Here is a 21,838-nt window from a genome sequence, read left to right as displayed (position 1 = left end):
ATGAGGCACTTACAATGAAAGTAAAATGGGCCAGTTTTTTTCAGGATTTAAAGCAGATATGTGAAGCTTATAATTTTCTAAAAGCACCTATGAATTGTTATTTAAATCATTTTTGCAGTCATTTTTTAGGGCTTGTCATTGCAGAAAAAGTTGTAAAATTACATAGAATTTCACATAGAAAAGCTTAAATTATATTTTCACACAAACACATTTAATATATTTATGTCTTTGACTATACTACTTAAACAGTAAGCATTTTAATGTTAATATATTGGCCCCATTCACTTCCATTGTAAGTCCCTCAATGAAACCTTGATTTTTTATTTTTTAAAGAAAAGGAGACAAGTGGAAATTTCTGAAGAAAAACAACATTATGCCGCAAACACGGTCGATTGAGCTTTTACCGAACCTAAAATACTCCCAAAAATATTGCTAAGATATATAATTGAAAATCTCCAAGTAAGGCTTATAGTTTCAAATGAAGATATTACTCTTGAACATAAAAACGGATGTTAAAATCGAGTCAGCTGTTCTGCTTGGCCGCTAAACTAAAAATGATATATTACCATTCCCACCACCGGTGCCGCATCTGACTGCATTCGACGCGCACTCATATTACACTGCTGACCTTTCAATTGTGGAAATCCACTCCAAAAATATTATACAGGTTCATATCCGTATGTAAAGCAGCATTGAAGTGTCCCGCTGTGTCACAATCTAAACACGGGTCTCTCTCTGGAGGGTTCATGGGTAAATCATTCCCATTCACAGGCTTTGGGCCCGACCTGCACAGCCTCTTCAGTGGACCAGAGAGGTGATTAATCACTAGCCCCTTAATCATGCCCAAAGGTCCCGCTTTAATTAAAAACAAAGTTCTCTTTTCATTATTCCACTCCAACTGAAAGACGATAAGACCCCCTTCCCCCATTACATATTACTGTCGGGGCCCCAACCTCTGTCTCTCTCTTATACAGAGACTGAAAGACTGCAAGTGATGAAGAAACGTACTAAAGCCACCTTTCAGCAGAGAGGAAGCCACAGAGATGCACAGGTAGGGCAACAGATAATCTGAACAGGTAAACGAGAGATTCCACACACAAGATCTTCAAAAGTGATACGGTGAGACACAAAAAGGCATCCTCTATCACTGTAAAAAATATGACCAATACTTTAATTTAAGTTATGCAAGATTCAACTAGGCAAGTTTAAAAAAAAAAAGTAAAAAAAAAAATTTGTATTTACTGTAGCTTTAAGTATAAATACAAATTATGTAGTTTTTTTTCACCGCTAGGGATCGCTAACCTCTTACAATAACATAGGCGTAGGTTGATGATGCATAAGAGGAATTATGGAACTTGTCGGCGTGCTGATGGATCTAATAATGTTTATGGAATACATTGATGTTTTTAGCATGACTGCGGTATGAAGCAGGGCGCGATTGCTGATGAGAGAGATATCAGCGCCACACGCGAGTCCCGCGGATATAAAGGAATAAGGAAATTTTTTCTACCGAACTACCCGCAAGTGCAGAATTACTACTCGCACAGATCAAATTATTAGACGAATGAAACTTGTGAGGTAACGCAGCGCTGTTTCACTTGGTCTACACCATCACACTAAACTGCATTTGAGTGTGTTGAAAGTTATGTTATTCTATGTGTTAATTTGTTGGCTGTATGAGACTAGCAGTAAGCTAGATCAACATTAAAATAACATTCTTATTCTAACATTGCATCATGTTGAGTTATATAACATTGATTATTAGACAGGTGAGCAAATGTACATAAAACTAAAGTACATGCAAGAGCGGCGTCTCTGTCAAGTCGAAGTTAGTCGTGGACGTGGAGCTCTTGGCATCTCGAAAACGCCATGGCCCATAATGTTTGAACGAAACAACAACAGTGTGAGCGTGCCACTAGACGTAACGGTTGCCCACGTCTGTCACCATGGTTACTATGGCAGTACGAGCGGAAACCAGGGATAACGCGGATATTACGTCATTGGCAGGCGATAACCAGGGACGAGTCATTATTTAAAATGGGAATTTCTCTGAAATTAAAAATCTTTGGGAACTTTTGGGATATTGCAAGTACAAAACTGCAGGAAATATATCACACTGTGCAAGTGATTTTTGGATAATTTATTTAAAAAATCGTACATATTGTACCTTTAATATTTAGTTCAAAATTAACTACATTTAAATGAGTCGATACATCATCAATCCTTCTTCCAAAACATGTTTTTATCTTACCTTTATTCACTATTATAAGCTAAAAGTGTTTCTATTTTAGACCGGGTAGGATGTTTTCACAGGAAATTGCTGCATACGCCAGTTGCATGTGTGACATTGGTCATATCAGTAAATAGAGCAAAGTTTATCTGGCTACTTTGACGGTAAAAAGAAGTTGGAAATACCTTTGCAGTGATATACTGTTAACGTCCATGCTGCTGAGAGCAACGTTTAGATGAATGTAAATATTAGGGGTGTAACGTTTCACACATTTCACGGTTCGGTACGTTTTCGATACAGCAAAAAGAAAGAAAAGCCAGAGAAATGTCCTTTTTTTTTTTTTTTACTGACGTCATAAAGTATGATCTTTTTTTTTACTTTGAGCAATGATGGAGCTATACGTGACTCTTCTTAGGAGCATATAAAATAAAAACAGCTCATTGCTCCTTGAAAAAAAGGAAATGTAATATTGTAGTAGTTATAAACAAAGGTTTATTTATTTCAGATTAATATTTGAGGGCAGCAATTTTATTCATAATGTCGAAATAAAACCGACATAACGTTACTTGATAGCATTGTAGCCTACTATTCCTGCCAAACTTCCATGGTTACAGTTAGTAGTGTTACTACAGTAAATCCATGGTGAATGTTGCTGATCTGTGGACACTGGATAGTTCATTCATGGCAAATTGTTTCTTCCTGGTTTCCATGTCAGCGCTGTTTGATCCGTTAATAACAGAGAAATTTGAATGCTCACTAGATCTCGCAGCGATGTTATTACTTCAGAGGCGAATTCAAATGTTGGGCAATGTTGTGGTCTCTTACATTATAAGCACGCTTGCCACATGCCTACATTTGAAATAAAAAAATTTGGTCGACAGGAATAATGGCCCAACAAACCATTCGGTTTGTAATGCGTACCGAACGGTTCAATACGAATACGTGTATCGTTACACCCCTAGTAAATATGTGTTGCACGCTTTCCTCTCAATAAAATAAACCGCAAAAATGACAATGGTGAGAAAGCAGTAGTTAAGAAAGCATCTGGTCATAGTGATGTGGATATGTTTGCACAAGCTCAGCTCTGCAATTCATGACCGAATGTCGATAGATGAGGTAATTGAAATACTGGTATGATGGTAGACAATAGACTATATAGATCCGACTATATGAGACTATAGTTTGAACTAATCCTATGTGTCATAGAACGGAAGAGATGCTCTCGGGAGTGCGTGTAATAATCACATCTTTTTGATTTTCCAAGCAAAATGTCCAATTATGTCCTTTAGGGCTGCAACGATTAGTCGACATTGTCGACAACGTCGACAATAAAAAATTGTCGACAAATATCTTTGTTGTCGAGTAGTCGTCTGATCTCACGTGACCAATGTATGGGCCTGCAATATCGCATTTTGACCGCTACGACGCTGTAGCGCTAGAGTGTAATGCAGCCGTTAAATGCTTTTGCGGTAGAAGAAAAAACAGCGCGAATTACATAGACAGTAAATAAACGGCGAATTATGGCGGAGTGTAAACGAGTTCGGACCAGTAAGGTGTGGGAAAGTTTCACAAAACTGCCAACTAAAAATGCTGTCATGTGCAATACATGCAAGGCTGAGCTTGCGTTTCACGGGAGCACAACATATGTTGGAGCACTTAAGAGAAAGCATCCCGGATCAAAAGGAGCCGGTGAGAGGTGAGTGTTCAATCTCCAGGTGAAGCTAACTAACTAGTTGTAAATCTCTTTATTAGAGAATGCAATACTACCATTAATAAAAGAGAATAAAGCTTGATCGAGCTTAGGAGTCAGGGCTGTTTTTATTATTGTAACACTATTAGGTAAATATGTTAGCTATTACATTAATATAAACACAATGAACTATAATGAACAAAAATGTTAACAAAAATGAATAATGTTACAAATTGCTGCTCATATTAGTTAGTTCATGTTAGTAAATACATGTTTACAAATTAAACTGTTACCTTAGTGTGAATTGCTTCTAGATTTCAAACTAAACACCCAGTAAAGATGATGACTAAACAACAGTTTAATCACTAAGAGAGTTAAAATAAAATGTTTTTTCTTTGCAAAAAAGATCTTTTCTTTGCATTCCTGCAACATCCACTCCAGCAGAACGGATCTTCTCAGCTGCAGGAAACATTTGCTCACAAAAAAGAGCAAGCTTGTCACGTGAACATGTTGATATGCTGACCTTCCTTCATTTTAATTCAGCACTTATTTGAAAATCCAAAAAAGCCAGTGCAGAAAGGACACGAGTTACTTACTGCTTTTCATTAAACTAACTGAACACTTGGTTTTAGAAATAAAGCTCTTAATACTGCTGCCAAGAGATATTTACATTCAAACATATTTTTGTCTGCAATGCAGCTGATTTATTTTTGTTGACCTGTTTAGTTGGAGGTTCATTAAAGTTCATTAAAACACCATTTCAAAAGCTGAAGTGATTTTTTTTTTTTAAGATTAGAATATGTATAACTCAATGTTTTAACTTATTGAAAAGGCTGAATAATCATTCCAAGCTTACTGATTAGTCGTCAATATAATCGACGATTAGTCGATTAATCGGTCCAATAATCGTTAGATTAATCGATTATCAAAATAATCGTTTGTTGCAGCCCTAATGTCCTTCACATAAAAATGTCACTACAGGCTTTCATAGACAACTAAGGATGCCGGGGAAGGTCTCGTATTTTAAGTTCCGTTACAAGCTGTTCAAACATTGGCAATAAAAAAAGTGGTTAATACAGTACATGGACATTCTTACATATTGCACCATTAAGGCAGCAACTGAACTTAAGTTTTTAAGTTGGATTAGGGAGGAATTAATTACAGTAGTTTAACAGTAGTTGCGTTACTAACAGCGTCAACACCAAGCTTTAGACACGTCCTCCGTCAATCCGTCCCGTGTGAATGCAGTGTAAGAGAGTTGCAATGTCTTAACTGTCCAAATAGTTTCTGGCCAAATATAGCAATGGAGAAAAAATCTATATACCCCAAGAAATGTATGTGTCAGAGTGTAATATTAGAAGATCGCAAACACAAAAAGACAGTCTTAAAAAACACAAACAGTAAAAGAAAAGCATAGCCGCGTGACTCATGTTTGCGTCCCTCACTGACGGGACCAAACTTCCCCCGTACGTGATTGTAAAACGTAAGACAGTAACTAGATTTCAAAGATTTCACTTCTACAGTTAATACAATTTTGGTAGGCTACATGGTTTTCACTATAATTGTGCGTGTGTGTTTTTTTTTGTTTTTTTTATGTGATCAATGCTACATTTTACCACTGTTTACCATACTTTCAATACACACATTTAAATATGAAAAATATTCAGTATAAATATTATTTTCAAATAAAAGCATTTTCTTTATCAAAAAGCCTTACATATTGAAAAAAACAATTCATTGTTTTTGTACTCACTAACTTCACCCTAGGCTGGAGGAAGGACGATGTATATACACTTTCTTGGTAGTAACAAGTTTATTTTGTTGTTTTACAGTTTTTTTAACCCTTTCTAAAATGTCCATTTGCACTGTTGCACAGTTTTTTCTTCTTTTTTTCCTTACATGGAACTTCAAACTCTAACTCATTGACACCTCTGTTTATATTTATTAAAAAGAAGGGACAAAACACCCAGACCAGCCACTATAACCCATAATTCACTCCTGGGCATCAGTCAAAAGCCTGGAATAAGATAATTAGCCTAATTACCGCCAACACCACACATCTTTTCAAAAGTTGGGTTCTTTAATTTTTTTTATTTTTTCACGATTTTGAAAGTAGTATCTTATGCTCAACAAGACTTAATTTATTTGATAAAGAATACCGCAAAAATACAATAGTATTGTGAAATATAATTACAATTTAAAATAACTTAATTCTATCATATTTCAAATGTAATTTACTCTGGAGGTGACAGAGCTGAATTTTCAGCATCATTACTCCAGTCTTCAGTGTCACATGATTATTCATAAATAATTCTGATATGCTGATTTGCTACTAAAAGTGTTTTCTGTCACTTTTGATGCATTCTTGCTGAACAAAAGTATTCATTTCTATAATTTTTTTATTTGATGTCAAACTTTTGAACTGTGTAAATTACTATTATTATTATATATTTTTTTAATTATATACTCACATTTAAATGTAGCTGATCGGAGTGTAGAACTACAGGGTTCAATAACAAAGCTTGCGCTGACAGTGTAAAGTGGAGTGTGTGTGCTTAACTGCTGTGGCTAATGGCTAATGCATCCCTTGGAAATGTCTGTCAAATCACTGAAAATGTTATTTTATAAAGTGGTTCGTCTTTCATCTTGAGTCACCTGGCGGGGAGGATATGGTGAGTTCAGATGTGTGATACAGTTCTCTAATTAAACGGGAGCCGTGTGCAGGAATATGACTAAGCTCCCGAAATAAAGCATGACGAATTTCTCTGGAATATTTGCCTAGGATGGTAAATGTGGTTATTTCAGCGTGGAAAAGCACAGATGTGAAAATCCGACATGTGTGTCAATCACCTCAAATACAATTTTTTTTGTCTAAATGGTAACGTGTGTAAGAGCGTTCAAATTTATAAAAGCTTTCACAGCACTTCAAAGCTTCCTGGCCACTCTAGCTGTCTGTTCTGATGTAATAGACAAATAAAGCCAACCCGCGCTCAGGACATTACGATTCAATTCGTGTGAGCGACCAAGCAGTCCCCGTTTCCACAAAAACCAGCTGCAGCTAAAAAGAAAAGGCAAAAGATAGTCCAAATGTTAATGGTAGGCCACATGTTTCTTACTGCCTCAAATCAAAATTGCTTGTGAAACTTGCTCGTATCTTGAACGGATACATGCTGAAAACCACATCTAGGCCCCTGTGACTATGAAGAGAGAATGTGCATATCAAAAAGCTTTCAGCAGCCATGTGCTCTCTCATGGGATGATGGATGAGTATGTATTATGAAAATTGAGAGGAAGAAAAGGATTCTTACCTGATTCCAGATCACCTGCGAAAAAAAGTCAAAAGTACAAAGTCAGAGGCACCATTCCGTAACTTGGTTAAAAGATTATAGATGCAGAAAACGGAAGCTCAGCTCATTCCCTTATGTAGTTACATTTTTGGTCCTTACAGAAAGTAAAATTGCTGATATCTCAAGACACGCAATGGATCCAATCGAGACATATTTGAACTGGCTTGCACACTGATTTGCACGAGAATATGAAAAATGGAATCTTAAAATGAGGAGAGAGAAAATCTGAACTGTTATGGGGAGAGCACAAAGGAAAATAAATGGATTGAGTTCAAATTAAGGAAATTAAATCAAAAGTCCTATTAATCACGGCAAAAACGAAGAAAAGCATATACTGTAGGCATTCTGTCATTGGGCAAAACTGTAATATACTGTAAATGTATAAGTTCTTATTTGCATAGCACATTACTCACATTGAAATAATTTTGTTCTGTTTGCAAACTATGAATACAAAAGCACAATATTTTCACAGTTCTAATTCTGAGGAAATTAATTAAATTCTGAGTGCTAGTATTAAGGGGTGCAGGCGGCTCCAGGAAACCTCACAGTCCAAAAACAAAACAAAAAACATCTGCTTTAGGTCTTAATCAAAAAGTGTATAACCAATATTTTATAAAATTCAGAGGAAAAGTCTGTCTAAAATAATGTACCCTCTAGTGCACTGTGATCATAAATGATATCAACCAGAACATCAAAATAACTCAGCCAAAAGGAAACATACAAAATGACAAAAACAAAAATAGTTGCACAAGTCTGATTTTGTGAAATCAAAACAAACATTGATCCCATTACAACCTTTTATGGCAAGTAGTACATTTGGTTTTAATTGGTAAACCAAGAGAAGTGGAGACTAAAGTTTAATTGTACTATTGTGTTTTCTCTCCAACAATGGTTTTGTAAGTTTGTTTTAAAATGTTATCTCAATATCATTTTTGTAAAAGCTATTTGGGTAACAAATGAACATTACAACCACACTAACATGCATTCAGATTTCAGACAAGGGTCGACGATGGTAGATTTCAACTGAAAAGTCGAACTGAGGACAAGAGTGTCAGGTCAGGGATGATCAATTCAACACATTATGATGTTGTCATGCGTTTTATGTTTTGTTACGCACTCAAATAAAATTTTGGTTTGCCAAAACAAAAAAATATTTCTTGGTGTGTAATAGTTTATCCTTTTATGGTTTCATGACTGTTCTGTGCTTCATAATGTTTTTTTTAAATATGTCAAAACCTATTAAAATGGTAAAAAATAAATTTCCCGCCCAGTTTTACAGACGTAAGCTAGTCCCAAAAAAGACTAGCACTGCTTATCTTAAAATAGTTGTTTTGTCTCAAGATGCACCCCAGTAATGTTTTTTTTTTGTTTGTTCACCTGTGAAATGCGTAATCCACTTCTTGTCTGAAAGAGATGTGTGCAGGAATACCGGAAGCATGGCAAAGGGAAGCAGCATCTTGAAGGCAAAAAAACACTCCAGACCTAAGCAACAGCTAAGGAGGCTCACAGAGTCCAAAAACAGCTTCTAGATAAGGTTTGATGGAGCCTAATCAACTCAAACCATATGCAGTTGAAAAAATAATTATCTATAGCGAGAGGAGGCCCTTGGTCCTAAAAGCAGTGGCCAAGGAGGCTCAAAAGCCTGACAACTCCACATCTCTGTGTGGAGGAGCTCTGCAGATGACAACTCATGACAACTCTTTAAAGTGAGAGGCCTAGCAACGTCCTACACCCAGAGCAGCTTACCAATGAGGCTTATGAAGTCAACTACTTGATGACGCTATCGGAGCGGAGCTCTAGGAAGTGGATGCCCCAAAAATACTTCCATAAAGTAAAGTCAGGGAGGTTAACAGAGAGCATAACTACCTGATGGCACTATAAGAGCATGAGCTCTGAGGAAGCAAAAACCTGAGCAAAAATGCTACTCATAGTGAGAGGGCATAACACGCTTCATAAAAAGCAGTAACTAAGACTCAATGTAATTTGAAACAGTAGGCCTAATATTAAAGAGGTTTACTATTACTGTAATATTAAAACATTTAAATTTGTATCAAAAACATTGATCGTATCATTTACATCAACAATATGGTTTGATTAAAAAAAATGTCCTTATTGTCCGTGCGAAGGCGATTCCATTTTATTTATCCATGGCACATGCATTTTGTTTCTTTATATGCAGTCCAATGTTATCCAATGACTTGTTTGCATTATTTAGGTATTTTATTTAAACTTTTTGTTAGGCAATAGATTTTTGATAACACTTTACAATAAGGTTTCATTTGTTAATGTATTAACTAACATGAACTAAAAGCAATAGCCTTTGTTAACTCTTGTGCATCAATTAAAAAAAAGTTACACATAATCCTCAGATTGGGACGGGCCAGCCCCCTTCGTGGCATGAGGTGTAGACCTGGACCGGAGCAGTATAAGGGTCTAAAAGCCGCGGAGTGCGCCTTCTCTTCCTGAACCTTACTGACCACAGTCTCGACGGATGTGCCAAAAAGCTAGAAAGGTGAAACCAGTGCATCGAGGATAAAGTTTATCATCTTCTCCCTGATGTCGGGCCAGGTTTACCCAGAGATGTCTCTGCATAGCCACCATGGCTGCCATGGATCGACTGATCGCGGAAGACAAGAAAGAGGATGACGTATTTCACAGGTGCTCTTTTATACTCACGGTCACGCCAGTGGTGACGTCATAGGCTGCCAATGTCAAGTTCATTGTCGTTTTTAGACTAATGCTTCACACACTGGACACGCGGGAGGCATTCCCCATAGCGCCCGATTGGGGACGCAGTGCAAGTTCCCTTTCAAAAGGAAACAATCTCTCCACCAACATACAAGATCCATGATTTCATGCCAGTTAAAGTCCCTGTAAAGTCAAAATTAAATACGTGTTCTGAGTTTGTCACACCACATAAAAATTTGTTATTAGCCACCCAGCCAAATTTGAATAATAAAAAAAGTCAGCAAGTACATAAAATAAGCTATCAAAATATTGAAAAAATGAGCAGTAGTCTCAGCTCTCAAACGCTGGGGGCGTGTCCGCTGGCTGCGCTGAAACCACGCCCACTCACAGGAAAGCTGCAGTCGCCACACTCAACTGTGGAGTTACTGTGGACCAGAGCCGTTGAAAAAAAGTTACGACACTCCCATGGGATCTTTGGAATGCGGAAGTAACGCGTGTCGTGGAGCAGCCGATAGTTCCAAACACTGATAGTTCCAGCACTGAACCCCATTCATTTTCAGTGTTTCCATAGTACGTTCGCTGGTTAGTTGACGAAATTACTTTATTTTTGACATTTCAACGCATTAGCCGTCCTCTCATGAATTTAGTCAGTAGTTGTAATTTATGTAGCTTTAACTAAAGTTTATTTAACTTATGTTTATTGGAAGATAATAGTTAATTGCAGTTAGCTTACGTGACCAACACTTCACTAACGTTAGCTACAGTCAGAAATGTGTAAATTTAATACTGAGGTCATAGTTAAATGTGATGTTGCACTACATTGTATTCAGAGTTTTTTAGGCCAACCTTATTTACATACATGAGGTGGTCAGAATATTAGAAATACATCTGGATATAAAGCAAATAAGTACAGCAGCACCCCCACAAATAAGACCTCAATGCTAAAAAGAGTAAATTAATTTACACCTCTATGACAGTATAAAAAATCCTGAACATTATAGAAAAGCAGAATTTATGGCTGATCTTTGTATATACAGTATCATAATGCAATAACAATATAAAATGATATTTTCCCTAATTTTCATAATTTGTTGTATGAGCAAAATAATCATCCAGCTTCTATATATATATATATATATATATATATATATATATATATATATATATATATATATATATATATATATATATAAACCACTATTGTTATTCAAATTGTTATATATATATATATTTGTTCTCAATTAATTTCAAATGATACAGGAGAACAGAGAGCCAAAATAACAAATCATGACATGTCCAAATAGATATGGACCTAACTGTAGGTGTGTTCTCTCACTTCTGTAATGTCAACCTCATGAAAATGTTTAGGAAACATAGGCTTTCAATGTACATCTGTCCTTGAATGTATGAACTTTAACACCGTTTGCTCTTTCTTTACCACCCCTACTTATAGCGTGGTGTTTGAATGCTTTTGTTATCAATGTATGGATAAGCATTTGACTGATTCTCGATTTACCACCAGGTCTCCAGATCGTCCTACAGCTTCGGTGGAAGAATGCAATGGCTTTATTGTGAACACTTGTATTCCTTTTCTGGCCTGCTTTCTGCCATCTTTCTCTCCCTGTAGGAAGTCGAACAAGTTTCTTTGAAGACAGAACATTCAAGGAAACCTTACCTACCCTCTCCCTAGATATATTATATAATTAAATGTTTTGTTGAATGCAATTGGTTGCCTTGCATATTTTTTACTGTTGACCAATTAAATTAATTAAATTGATCAAAAGTTACAGTAAAGACATTCATAATGTTACAAAAGCTTCTATTTCAGATTAAAGCTGTTCTTTAGAACTTTCTATTCATCAAAGAATCCTGAAAAAAATTGTACACAACTGTTTTCAACATTGATAATAAATGTTTCTTGAGCATCAAATCATCATATTAGAATGATTTCTGAAGGATCATGTGACACTGAAGACTGGAGTAATGATGCTAAAAATTCAGCTTTGATCACAGGAATGACATTTGAACATTTGAAAATATTAAAATAGAAAATAGTTATTTTAAATTATCATAATGTATGTAAGTATATATGCGTGTGTGTGTGTGTGTGTGTGTGTGTGTGTGTGTGTGTGTGTGTGTGTGTGTGTGTGTGTGTGTGTGTGTGTGTGTACACAGTTATTATATACATAGACGTGTGTGTAACTCCCATTTTCATTTCACCTGACCACACTGTTAACGTTAATGCCGTCTCTCCATTACAGAAATTTGCAGCAAATGGTCGTTGCTGTAAATGTATTCTACGGCTAGCACCCCATTTCCTACCAAAATTAAACACAAAAACGTATTAATGCTGTGTTTCTGCTACTCCCCAGAAAAAAATGCTATTATATGCAAGCAATTTAAGTGTCAACGTAATAATCAATGTACATTATGCGTCAATATTTACCGATAATTGCTGTAATCATTGGCAACGCGGATTTGTTTGGAACTATTGAATAGAGTTGTGACGTTCACGAACAAACAGATTCTTTTGAACGGCTCATAAACATGAACGATGGGAGCCGAGTCGCGGCTGGAGGGGAGCCGTTCTTTCTGTCGTTCTTTTTTTCCTATGCGTGTTTCACACAGATGCACACAAATGAGCTCCTCAGTTATAGGGGGAGTGGCGCATCCAGCGCAGGGGTGCTACTGCCTAATAACAGCATGATAGTTGGGCATGCATCCTTCACGTAGTAGTAATAGTGGACTGTACGTAGACATTTCCATTTTAATTATTCTAATTTTATCTACAGTATATGTCTAATACTTTAAATATTTTTTGTTATCTATCAAAATGTTCTTTTGTGGTACTGTTCTTGTATAGAAATGTTTCACTAAAAGCTGTTTTGCACAGACATTCATTGCAGCCCACTTTGTTATTGTTCATTTAAGACTTGAAGGGGCTGATGTCCTATTTGCAAAGTTTACAGTAGTAATAGTGGACTATGTAGACATTTCCATTTTATTTATTCTAATTTTATCTACAGTATATATTTAAAACTTTAAATATTTTTTGTTTTTTATCAAAATGTTCTTTGTGTGATAATGTTCTTGTGTGGAAGTGTTTGTAGTAAAAGCTGTTTTGCACAGAAATTGGCTTTATGCACAGCTGCACTACTTCCTGAATTTCAGGCAGCTCCTTTGTTACCTGTCTGCCATTATTGCCCAAACTGATTAATCCTGGTGTGTCTGATTATTGTTATTGGTCAGGCACACCTGGATTAATCAGTTTGTCCAATAATGGCAGACAGGAAACAAAGGAGCTGCCTGAAGTTCAGGAAGTAGTGCAGCTGTGCATAAAGCCCATTCATTGCAGCCGGCTTTGTTTTTGATGTTTATTTGTGAGTAGGTATTGTATGAATAACATAAGTCAACATAGCTTTACACATACACACACTTTGTAGGCTACTAAAGGTAAATCCAAAATAGTGATGTCACTTTCTAAGCAGAGGGAATTTGTGCAACCCTATGGAATATAGTCCACACATGACAAATGAGGTAATAATCAATATTTCAGAATAATTCAAACTGAGATAATTGGTGTGTGATATCTGAGTTAATTATTTGACTACAAATCTCACCTCATCATTCCTCCCAGTGATTATTTCCAGGATAAACTGAGATGCCCCCAAGCTGGCTTCTTAAAACTTGACTAACGTTAAATATTTTCAAAAGAGCCATTCTTTTGAACGGCTCTTTGAAAGGAACGGATCGCCAAGATCCGGATCCCCTCAAAGAGCCATAAATCCCATCAGATCTACACAAATCACGTGACCGCGTGGCGGGGAGATCACAGTGTGTCTATGGTCGCAACTCTCATATTTAACGGCTCTTCTGTGGACTGCCTACTATAATTATAACATAATAAGCACACAACAAGGCAACTTACACTCATTGGTGGGCACGCACTGCCGATGATGGCACCAGTTGTCGGCGCGACGGGAGGATGAAGGCCGAGGCGGGAGATAGTCGGTTCGGCCACATTCACCAGTAACAGCGGATTATCAGTGAATCCCAGTTGTCTCCGACGAAAGTTTATAAATCTATCCCGTGTAAAATGATCACTACAGAGGCAGGGTTTGGCGGCGATCCTCAGCTCTCCATCAAGGTGGCTCTTCACAAAATGAATCCACCTCTTCTTGATGTGATCATTTCTCGGAAATTTAAATAAGGGCACCGATCTGTTTTGTACGTGATCGCATCCAGGTAGTACGCATTTCCGTGACGAAGGCATAGCTAGCTAGCAAACTGTCAGCTGTAGTAACTTAGTACTGACAGTAACTCGCAAACTGATGTGAATGTGCTCTATTGTTAGGGGAGGGGCCAGCGTCAGGAGTTCCCTATCAAGGCTACGGAACTTCGACATTACGGATGTCGTATATGGGAACTCCTCTCCTCCTTCACTTCCGCTGAAATCTTATAGGCTAACGCCAGCAAAGCTGGCCAATTGACGCAAATATGCAAATACTGAAACACCGTTGCAGTTATAATGCAAGTGCAGCGTCAATTACATCAGAATCTCTCTCTTCACGCTCAAATCGTGTGCTAGAAAGCTGATACTACAACTCTTGGATTATTCGCCGTCGTTGAAGTTGCACCGGAGATACTTGCACTGTCTCCCGCATCCGATGGCAACTACTTGCAACCTGTGCTCGGGCCCCATCGCCCCCCCCGACACGCACCTGTTTTGCGTCGCGTGCATGGGGCTGGCCCATGCTGAGTCCGCCCTCAAGGATGGAGGGTCCTGCGACCTCTGCGCGGACATGTCTCTTCGAGCCCTCAAAGCCAGGAGGGAGGAAGCTCACGCAGCAGCGGGGATTGGGCCTGCCGCCGCCACCGAGCCGCTGGTAGGCCCCCCCAACCGCAGAGTCGAGGTCCGTCCCCCGGTGAGCTTCCCCGACCCCACCTTTCAACCCCCTCGCGAGGTCGCTGACTTCGTGTCCTTCGGGGCGAGCGAGGAAGACGACTCCATGTCTCTGTCAGCCTCCGAGAACGACTGGGGTACGGAGCAGGCCGCGCCGCTGGCGGCCGCGGAGCAAGACACCCCGACGGACCTGCAGGACGAGCTCTTCCGTATCCTCTCGAAGGCCGTCGAGGAACTGGACCTCTCGTGGAAAGCTCCCGATGAACCTTCGAAGAGCAAACTGGATACGTGGTTCCTCCAATCGAGCCGCCGTCAGGCCGCTTCGAAAAGAGGAACACCGTTTTTCCCTGACGTGCATGAGCACGTGGTGAAGCCGTGGGTGGCCCCGCAATCGGCGCGCACCCTCACTTCCACCCAGGCCATGTTTGCCCCCGTGGACGAGGCGGGGGACCACGGCTACCTCCGCATCCCCCCCGTCGAGGAGACCGTCGCCGCACACCTCTGCCCGTCGGCTCCCGCCCTGGGCTCGGACCGCAGCCTGCCGTCCCGAGCCTGCAGATTTACGGCCCACCAGGCTAACAAGGCCTACGGTGCTGCGGGGGAGGCGGTATCTGCGCTGCATGCCATGGCCGTTCTCCAAGTGCTGCAGGCTAAACAGCTGAAGTCTCTGGATGACGCCGCCTCTATTGACGCTGACGCCATCCGGGATCTCCGTTCAGCCACGGACCTCGCGCTCCTGGCCACGAAGCGCTCGGCTCAGGCGATTGGCCGTTCGATGGGTTTCCTGGTGGTCCTCCACAGACACCTGTGGCTCACCCTGTCGGACGTGCAGGAGGCCGACAGGAAGACGCTGCTGAATGCACCGATCTCCCCTGCAGGCCTGTTCGGAGACGCCGTGGAGAAGGTCACCGATCGTTACTCCGAGACGCAGAAGAAGGCGAAGGCTATGAGCCACGTGATTCCTCGGAGGGCGCCGCCGCCGCCGCAGCAGCCTCGCTCTCGTTCGTCTTCAGCTTCGGGCCACCAACCCCAGGCTGCGGCCAGACAACAGACAGCGCCCCGCCCGAGACCGGATGCCCGTAGAGGCCGTAGCGGCCAGTGGCAGGGTAGCAAGAGGCAGAGGAGCCCGCGCAGAAACCCCACCGCGTCCCCTGCGAGGCCCAATCAGTCGTCCTGACCGCTCGGGCAAGAGAAGAGCGCCAGGTCGGCCCCGCGTCCGAGCGGCGCGCTCTATTGCACTTGGTCCCTCAGCGTTCTGCGAGCGACGCGTGCAGTTGTGTTGTGAATGTTGTCAATGTTTCAGAAATAAAGCAAATCAATACTTCACAAACAGAGCTTTTTTTCTCCTCTTGCACCAAACACTGTGTTCCCGCCCTGCCTTCGAGCAGCGCAGAGTCACGGTCAATAACTATTCCCAGCACTCACATAGCGGCGATGACCGCAGGTTTAGATCAGCCCACGCTCAGTCGTTTTCAGGCAGCGTGGGAGGCTATTCCGGGAATTTCGCCGTGGGTGTTGAATATAATTCGGCGCGGGTACACACTTCAGTTCAAATGCAGACCACCCCGCTTCCGCGGCGTAATTCAGTCATTAACTTTGCCCCAAACCGCTCATGTGCTGAGGCAAGAAGTGGGCAGCTTGCTCGAAAGAAGGCTATAGATCCAGTTCCCCCGAGCGAGCAGGAGAGCGGGTTCTACAGCCGCTACTTTGTGCCGAAGAAGGGCCACCCCATTCTGGATCTGAGACCTGTCAACAGAGCGCTTCACAAGCGCGCCTTCAGGATGACTACACTGAAGCAAATCCTGGCGCAAACTCGCCCCGGGGATTGGTTCGCTTCGGTGGATTTAAAGGACGCTTACTTTCTTATCCAGATAGTGAAGCGTCACAGATGATTCCTGAGGTTTGCGCGCGTCCCCCCGAGTGCGTGGTATTATGGCCGCAAGCGCATTATGGCCACCCGCGGATGCGCCCGCGCCCTGGCCCCATGGAGGAACCCAGATCTCTTATCGGACCGACTACACTTCCGTGGTCTCGTACATAAATCGCCAAGGCGGTGTACATTCCAGAGCCCTATTCAGGCAGGCGGAATCCCTTCTGCTGTGGGCGGACCGGTTTTTCCTCTCGGTGAGAGCGGCGCACATCCCCGGTGTTCTCAATCGCGGGGCGGATATGCTCTCGAGAAGCGGGATTCCCCATGGGGAGTGGAGGCTTCACCCCGGGATGGTTAAGCTGATATGGAATCGTTTCGGCGGAGCGGAGGTCGACCTCTTTGCGACGAGCGAGAACGCGCATTGTCAGAGGTGGACGCGCTGACTGCGCGATGGCCGAGAGTCTGTCTCTATGCTTTTCCTCCGGTGAAAATTTTGCCCATGGTGTTGTGCAAAATCAGGGAGAAAAAGGCGGCGGTGACTCTGGTAGCCCCGAACTGGCCGAATCAGCCCTGGTTCGCGGATTTGGTAGAGTTACTAGCAGGACAGCCATGGGAGATCCCGCTCAGGAAGGACCTTCTGTCCCAGGCGAGCGGAACGATCTGGCATCCCAGCCCCGGGCTGTGGAGCCTCCATGTGTGGCCGCTGCAAGGTCGCTGAGCGGACGGGACGCGCTGCACTCGCGAGTTTTGAATACCATCGCGGAGGCGCGAGCTCCGTCCACCAGGCGCCTGTATGCTCTGAAGTGGGGTGTGTTCTCAGAATGGTGTCAGGATATCGGAATAGACCCAGCGAACTGTTCTGTGTCGGATATTCTACGATTCCTTCAGTTCAGGATGGACGAAGGGAGCCTACCATCCACTCTGAAGGTATATGTGGCCGCTATTGCCGCGTTTTCACCCCCATGTTGACGGACAGTCTATCGGTAGACATGCGTCGGTGACACGGTTCCTCAAGGGAGCTAGGAGATTATGCCCTGCACGGCCGCCTTCGGTGCCGCCGTGGGATTTAGCTTTGGTCTTGGAGGCTTTGTCACGACCGCCTTTCGAGCCCTTAGCCTCGATTACCATTAAAGAGCTATCGACTAACGGCGCTGCTTCTCGCTCTCGCTTCGGCGAAGCGGGTTTGGGATTTACAAGCTTTCTCTGTAAGTGAAGATTGTATTCGCTTTGGACCGGGAAACTGTAATGTAACTCTCAGACCGAGGCCGGGTTACGTTCCTAAGTCGCTCGATACCCCGTTCAGAGCGCAGATCGTTTCTCTGCCTGCCCTGTCCGCGGAGCCATCAACCTCTTAGGGTTCGGATGCTCAAAGTGCTATTTGCCCAGTCAGAGCGCTCCGGGAATACATTTCTCGCTCGGCCGCTTTTCGACAATCCGACCAGCTGTTTGTGTGCTTTGGTGGGTGCAACAAAGGACGGGGGGTCTCTACACAGAGGCTTGCTCACTGGATTGCGGACGCTATTGTTTTTGGCTTATGATCGCCTGGGGCAGGAATGCCCCCTTTACGTGAAAGCCCATTCGACCAGGGCGGTCGCTTCCTCATGGGCCTGGACTAAGGGTATGTCTATTCAGGATTTATGTCTTGCAGCTGGCTGGTCTTCTCAGAACACGTTTGCCAGGTTTTATAAGTTGGATTTTTACCCTCTGTAGCGTCTCGGATGCTTTCGGTGAGTTGATTTTATATAGCATGTGTGAGCTGCACTGCGCTTGCTCATGAGTTGTTCTATGTGCTATTGTGTGTGTTTTGCAGTTGTCACCGCTATGCGTTGATTCTATTGCTGTTGTTGTTGCCCTGTTGCTCGACAGTGCAAACTTCCCCTAGTTAAAACTGCTCGGGATATGCAAATTCTGGCAGTATTTTGTGAGCTTGTGATTGGTCTCTTTGGACCAATCAGAGGTTTGAGGTTCACTATTGGTCAATCTCGGCCTATCAGATGCTCGCTTACTGGGCGGGCGGTCTTGGTATTGGGTTCTGTTGTTCTGTTGTAGTGGTCGCTATGCTGCCACGGCGGGATTTTATACAGTTCCCATATACGACATCCGTAATGTCGAAGTTCCGTAGCCTTGATAGGGAACGTCTCCGGTTACTTTCGTAACCTCGGTTCCCTGAAAGGCAAGGAACGAGACATTACGCTCGCCGCCGTGTTCGCTATTGATTTTAGCGTTTGTTCGATTCTGATGTAATTGACGCTGCACTTGCATTATAACTGCAACGGTGTTTCAGTATTTGCATATTTGCGTCAATTGGCCAGCTTTGCTGGCGTTAGCCTATAAGATTTCAGCGGAAGTGAAGGAGGAGAGGAGTTCCCATATACGACATCCGTAATGTCTCGTTCCTTGCCTTTCAGGGAACCGAGGTTACGAAAGTAACCGGAGACGCTCCAGTGCGTCATCGAGCCCCCGTTTTTGCCCCGCCCAAAAAAATACGGAACACAGCAATGGTGAAAAACTGTTTAACGGTCTAACTCCACAATTCAGTACTTCAGTTCACAGTCTTTATAAATGTTAGAAATGTATTGCTAAAACATATTACAATGTGTTTAGAATATTTTTTTAGAAATTGCCTTTTTTAGGGACTTTAATCTGATGATCATGAACGGACTTAACTACCATTATTATATATAAAAAAAACTGATGTGTAATTTTGATCTGTGGTTTAGGTCTTCAAGTGACAGCAGCCTAATAAAACTATTTTACTTTATAGTCTAGATCCACCTGAAAAACCTAAACCACAATTTAATTGGTGTCTTATTTGTTCCACTGTGTTTATTTGTCCTATTGCTTGTAATTTTCTCTGTCGACATTTATGTGATTAAAACCTAGTCAACCTCGACTAGTCACTGATGATGTTATTAATGAACAAATAAGACTGAACCTCGAGCTGAGACTCGAACACGGGTTGCCTTGTGCACAATACGGCATATGACACAGTGTTGCCCACAAGGCTATTGCTCCTACATAACAGCTTATTTTTAGGAGTTATTTTGTCTTTGGGTCGTTAGGTTTCTCACAGATTTCTGCTCGTTCAAAATCTGATACAGATGGCAAAGATTACATTTATATGAATGCAGTGAGAGAGCCATTGTTTCTGAATCAATTCTACCTGGCACCCTCTCTCTACAAATAGAGAAGATGTGGGTTTTAGTTACTATATATGCAAGAACTTTTCAGTTTCTAAGCTATTTCATTGATAAATCACAGAACAGTGTTGACAATACATTTCTGCGCTCCTGAATGTTTGGGTGCACAGCACGCGATCTGCATGTGATACTGTCTGTATGTGTGTGTGTGCGTTACAATGCAGCACCGCATTTGTTGAGAATGGCGACAGTGTACAATATGCTGTTTAAAACGTGTCTTCACCCGATACATTTTTAGCGTGCAGATGGTATCATCAAACATATCTTGTGTAGCGCTCTCCGAGTATGCATTTGTTTATAATTTGAACTGTTGAAAACGGAGCGTAAAAATTAACTTCAAATTCTTATCTTGTTGAGCCCTCTATAGGCCATGATCAGCGACTAGTCAATGTCAAGCTTAAAGCGTAATGGCAGAGCATTAAAGTCAACTAGTCGACTAGTCTGTGCAACCCCTAGTGCCATCATGTACTTTGCGTCCAAAGGGAGGTCAGTCCACGGTCTTTGACTTTGAAAACCCCTGCTCTATTTAAAAAAAAAAAAGGAAAAAAAAGGAATGGTTCACCCAAAAATAACTATTTTGTCATCATTTACTCACCCTCAAGTTGTTCCAAATCAACTTGAGTTTTTTCTGTTTTCACAAAAGAACATATTTTGAGGAATGTCTGTAATCAGACAGTTGACAGTAGCCATTGACTTCCATATTATTATTATTTCCTAGAAAGTCAATGGCTACCGTCAACTGTCTGGTTACCGACATTCTTCAAAATATCTTCTATTGTGTTAAACAGAAGAAAGGGTGAACTATCCCTTAAAGGCCTACTAAAAAGACCCTTCAGGACTACTCATCTAATGCACCTATTGCTGCTATAATGGTTCTCACAGGGGAGATAGAGTCAGTACTATGAAGGGTGCAGATTGCCAAGATCAATGCAAATATACATTAAATGGTATACATGATATACATAAATATACATAAAAGGTATTCATTAAATACATTTAATGAATGTGTTACAGCTGTCTCAGTAAAGGTTTTGAGCTGTTGTTAACGTATGTAATTATAATCATGCTTTTAGTAAATGTCACATTTTCCCTACTCCATACGAGTGTCTGCCTCAGCTGGAGTCATGGGAAATGATGAATGTACTCACTTTAAGTCCAGCTGGCAACAACAGGCAAAATTCTGCCAAGACTAGCCATCGTAAAGAGAGCAGTCTTGTTGGTTAAACAAGTACATTTGCCACGTGAATCAGACATTATCATTTGACGGTTTGTCGGATGTCTATAAAAATATTATGGTTAGAAACTTTGAGTTGACCGTATTTAAGCACTATAAATTATATATTAATACAATATAGTCAGGAATATCTGTATACATATACAGTGCTATGCATAAGTTTAGACACCCATGCTAAAGTTGACTAAAAAGAGGAATAAAAAATCATCTTTTGGAAATTGAACTTAATGCCTTAATTTAAAAAAATAGGAAAAATCCAACCTTTAAGGACACCAATTTTCTTTGTGAATGAATAATGTATCGTAAATAAATAAATGTTCTTCCTTAAAATACAGGGTGCATAAGTTTGGACACCCCTATGTTAAATTCCCATAGAGGCAGGCAGATTTTTATTTTTAAAGGCCAGTTACTTCATGGATCCAGGATACTATGCATCCTGATAAAGTTCCCTTGGCCTTTGGAATTAAAATAGCCCCACATCATCACACACCCTTCACCATACCTGGAGATTGGCATGGAGTACTTTTCATAAGATCATCTCTCAATGCAAATCAAACCAGCTGTTAGGCTAACTGAAATAAAACCATGCCAATCTCTAGGTACGGTGAAGAGTGTGTGATGAGGTGGGGATATTTTAATCCCAAAGGCCAAGGGAACTTTATCAGGATGCATAGTA

At 41.2% G+C, this 21,838-nt stretch overlaps 1 protein-coding gene and 2 long non-coding RNA genes across 8 annotated transcripts in view; 2 read left to right on the top strand and 1 right to left on the bottom strand.

Moving 5' to 3' along the window:
* The window catches only part of nrxn2a (neurexin 2a), a 362,195-nt gene that overhangs the window by 244,294 nt on the left and 96,063 nt on the right, over positions 1-21,838 (bottom strand). For 3 of the 6 annotated variants that reach the window (XM_079586617.1, XM_079586622.1, XM_079586619.1), the window contains exon 6: positions 7,229-7,243. The exons of the other annotated variants lie outside the window; for them this stretch is intronic. In XM_079586617.1, coding sequence (XP_079442743.1) covers positions 7,229-7,243 — 15 coding nt within the window. The remainder of the gene's footprint in view (positions 1-7,228; positions 7,244-21,838) is intronic. 6 annotated transcript variants of the gene reach the window in all.
* Positions 1-21,838, top strand: part of LOC306984895 — a 91,532-nt gene that overhangs the window by 10,618 nt on the left and 59,076 nt on the right. The window lies entirely within an intron of this gene.
* On the top strand, positions 3,523-4,643 carry LOC306984896. The gene is made up of 2 exons (XR_013794682.1): positions 3,523-3,926; positions 4,327-4,643. It is a non-coding gene; the product is annotated as an uncharacterized lncRNA (long non-coding RNA).

This window comes from Phoxinus phoxinus (assembly GCF_949152265.1).
Source record: "Phoxinus phoxinus genome assembly, chromosome: 17".
Lineage (NCBI taxonomy): Eukaryota > Metazoa > Chordata > Actinopteri > Cypriniformes > Leuciscidae > Phoxinus > Phoxinus phoxinus.
This window is presented reverse-complemented; position numbering and strand designations above follow the sequence as displayed.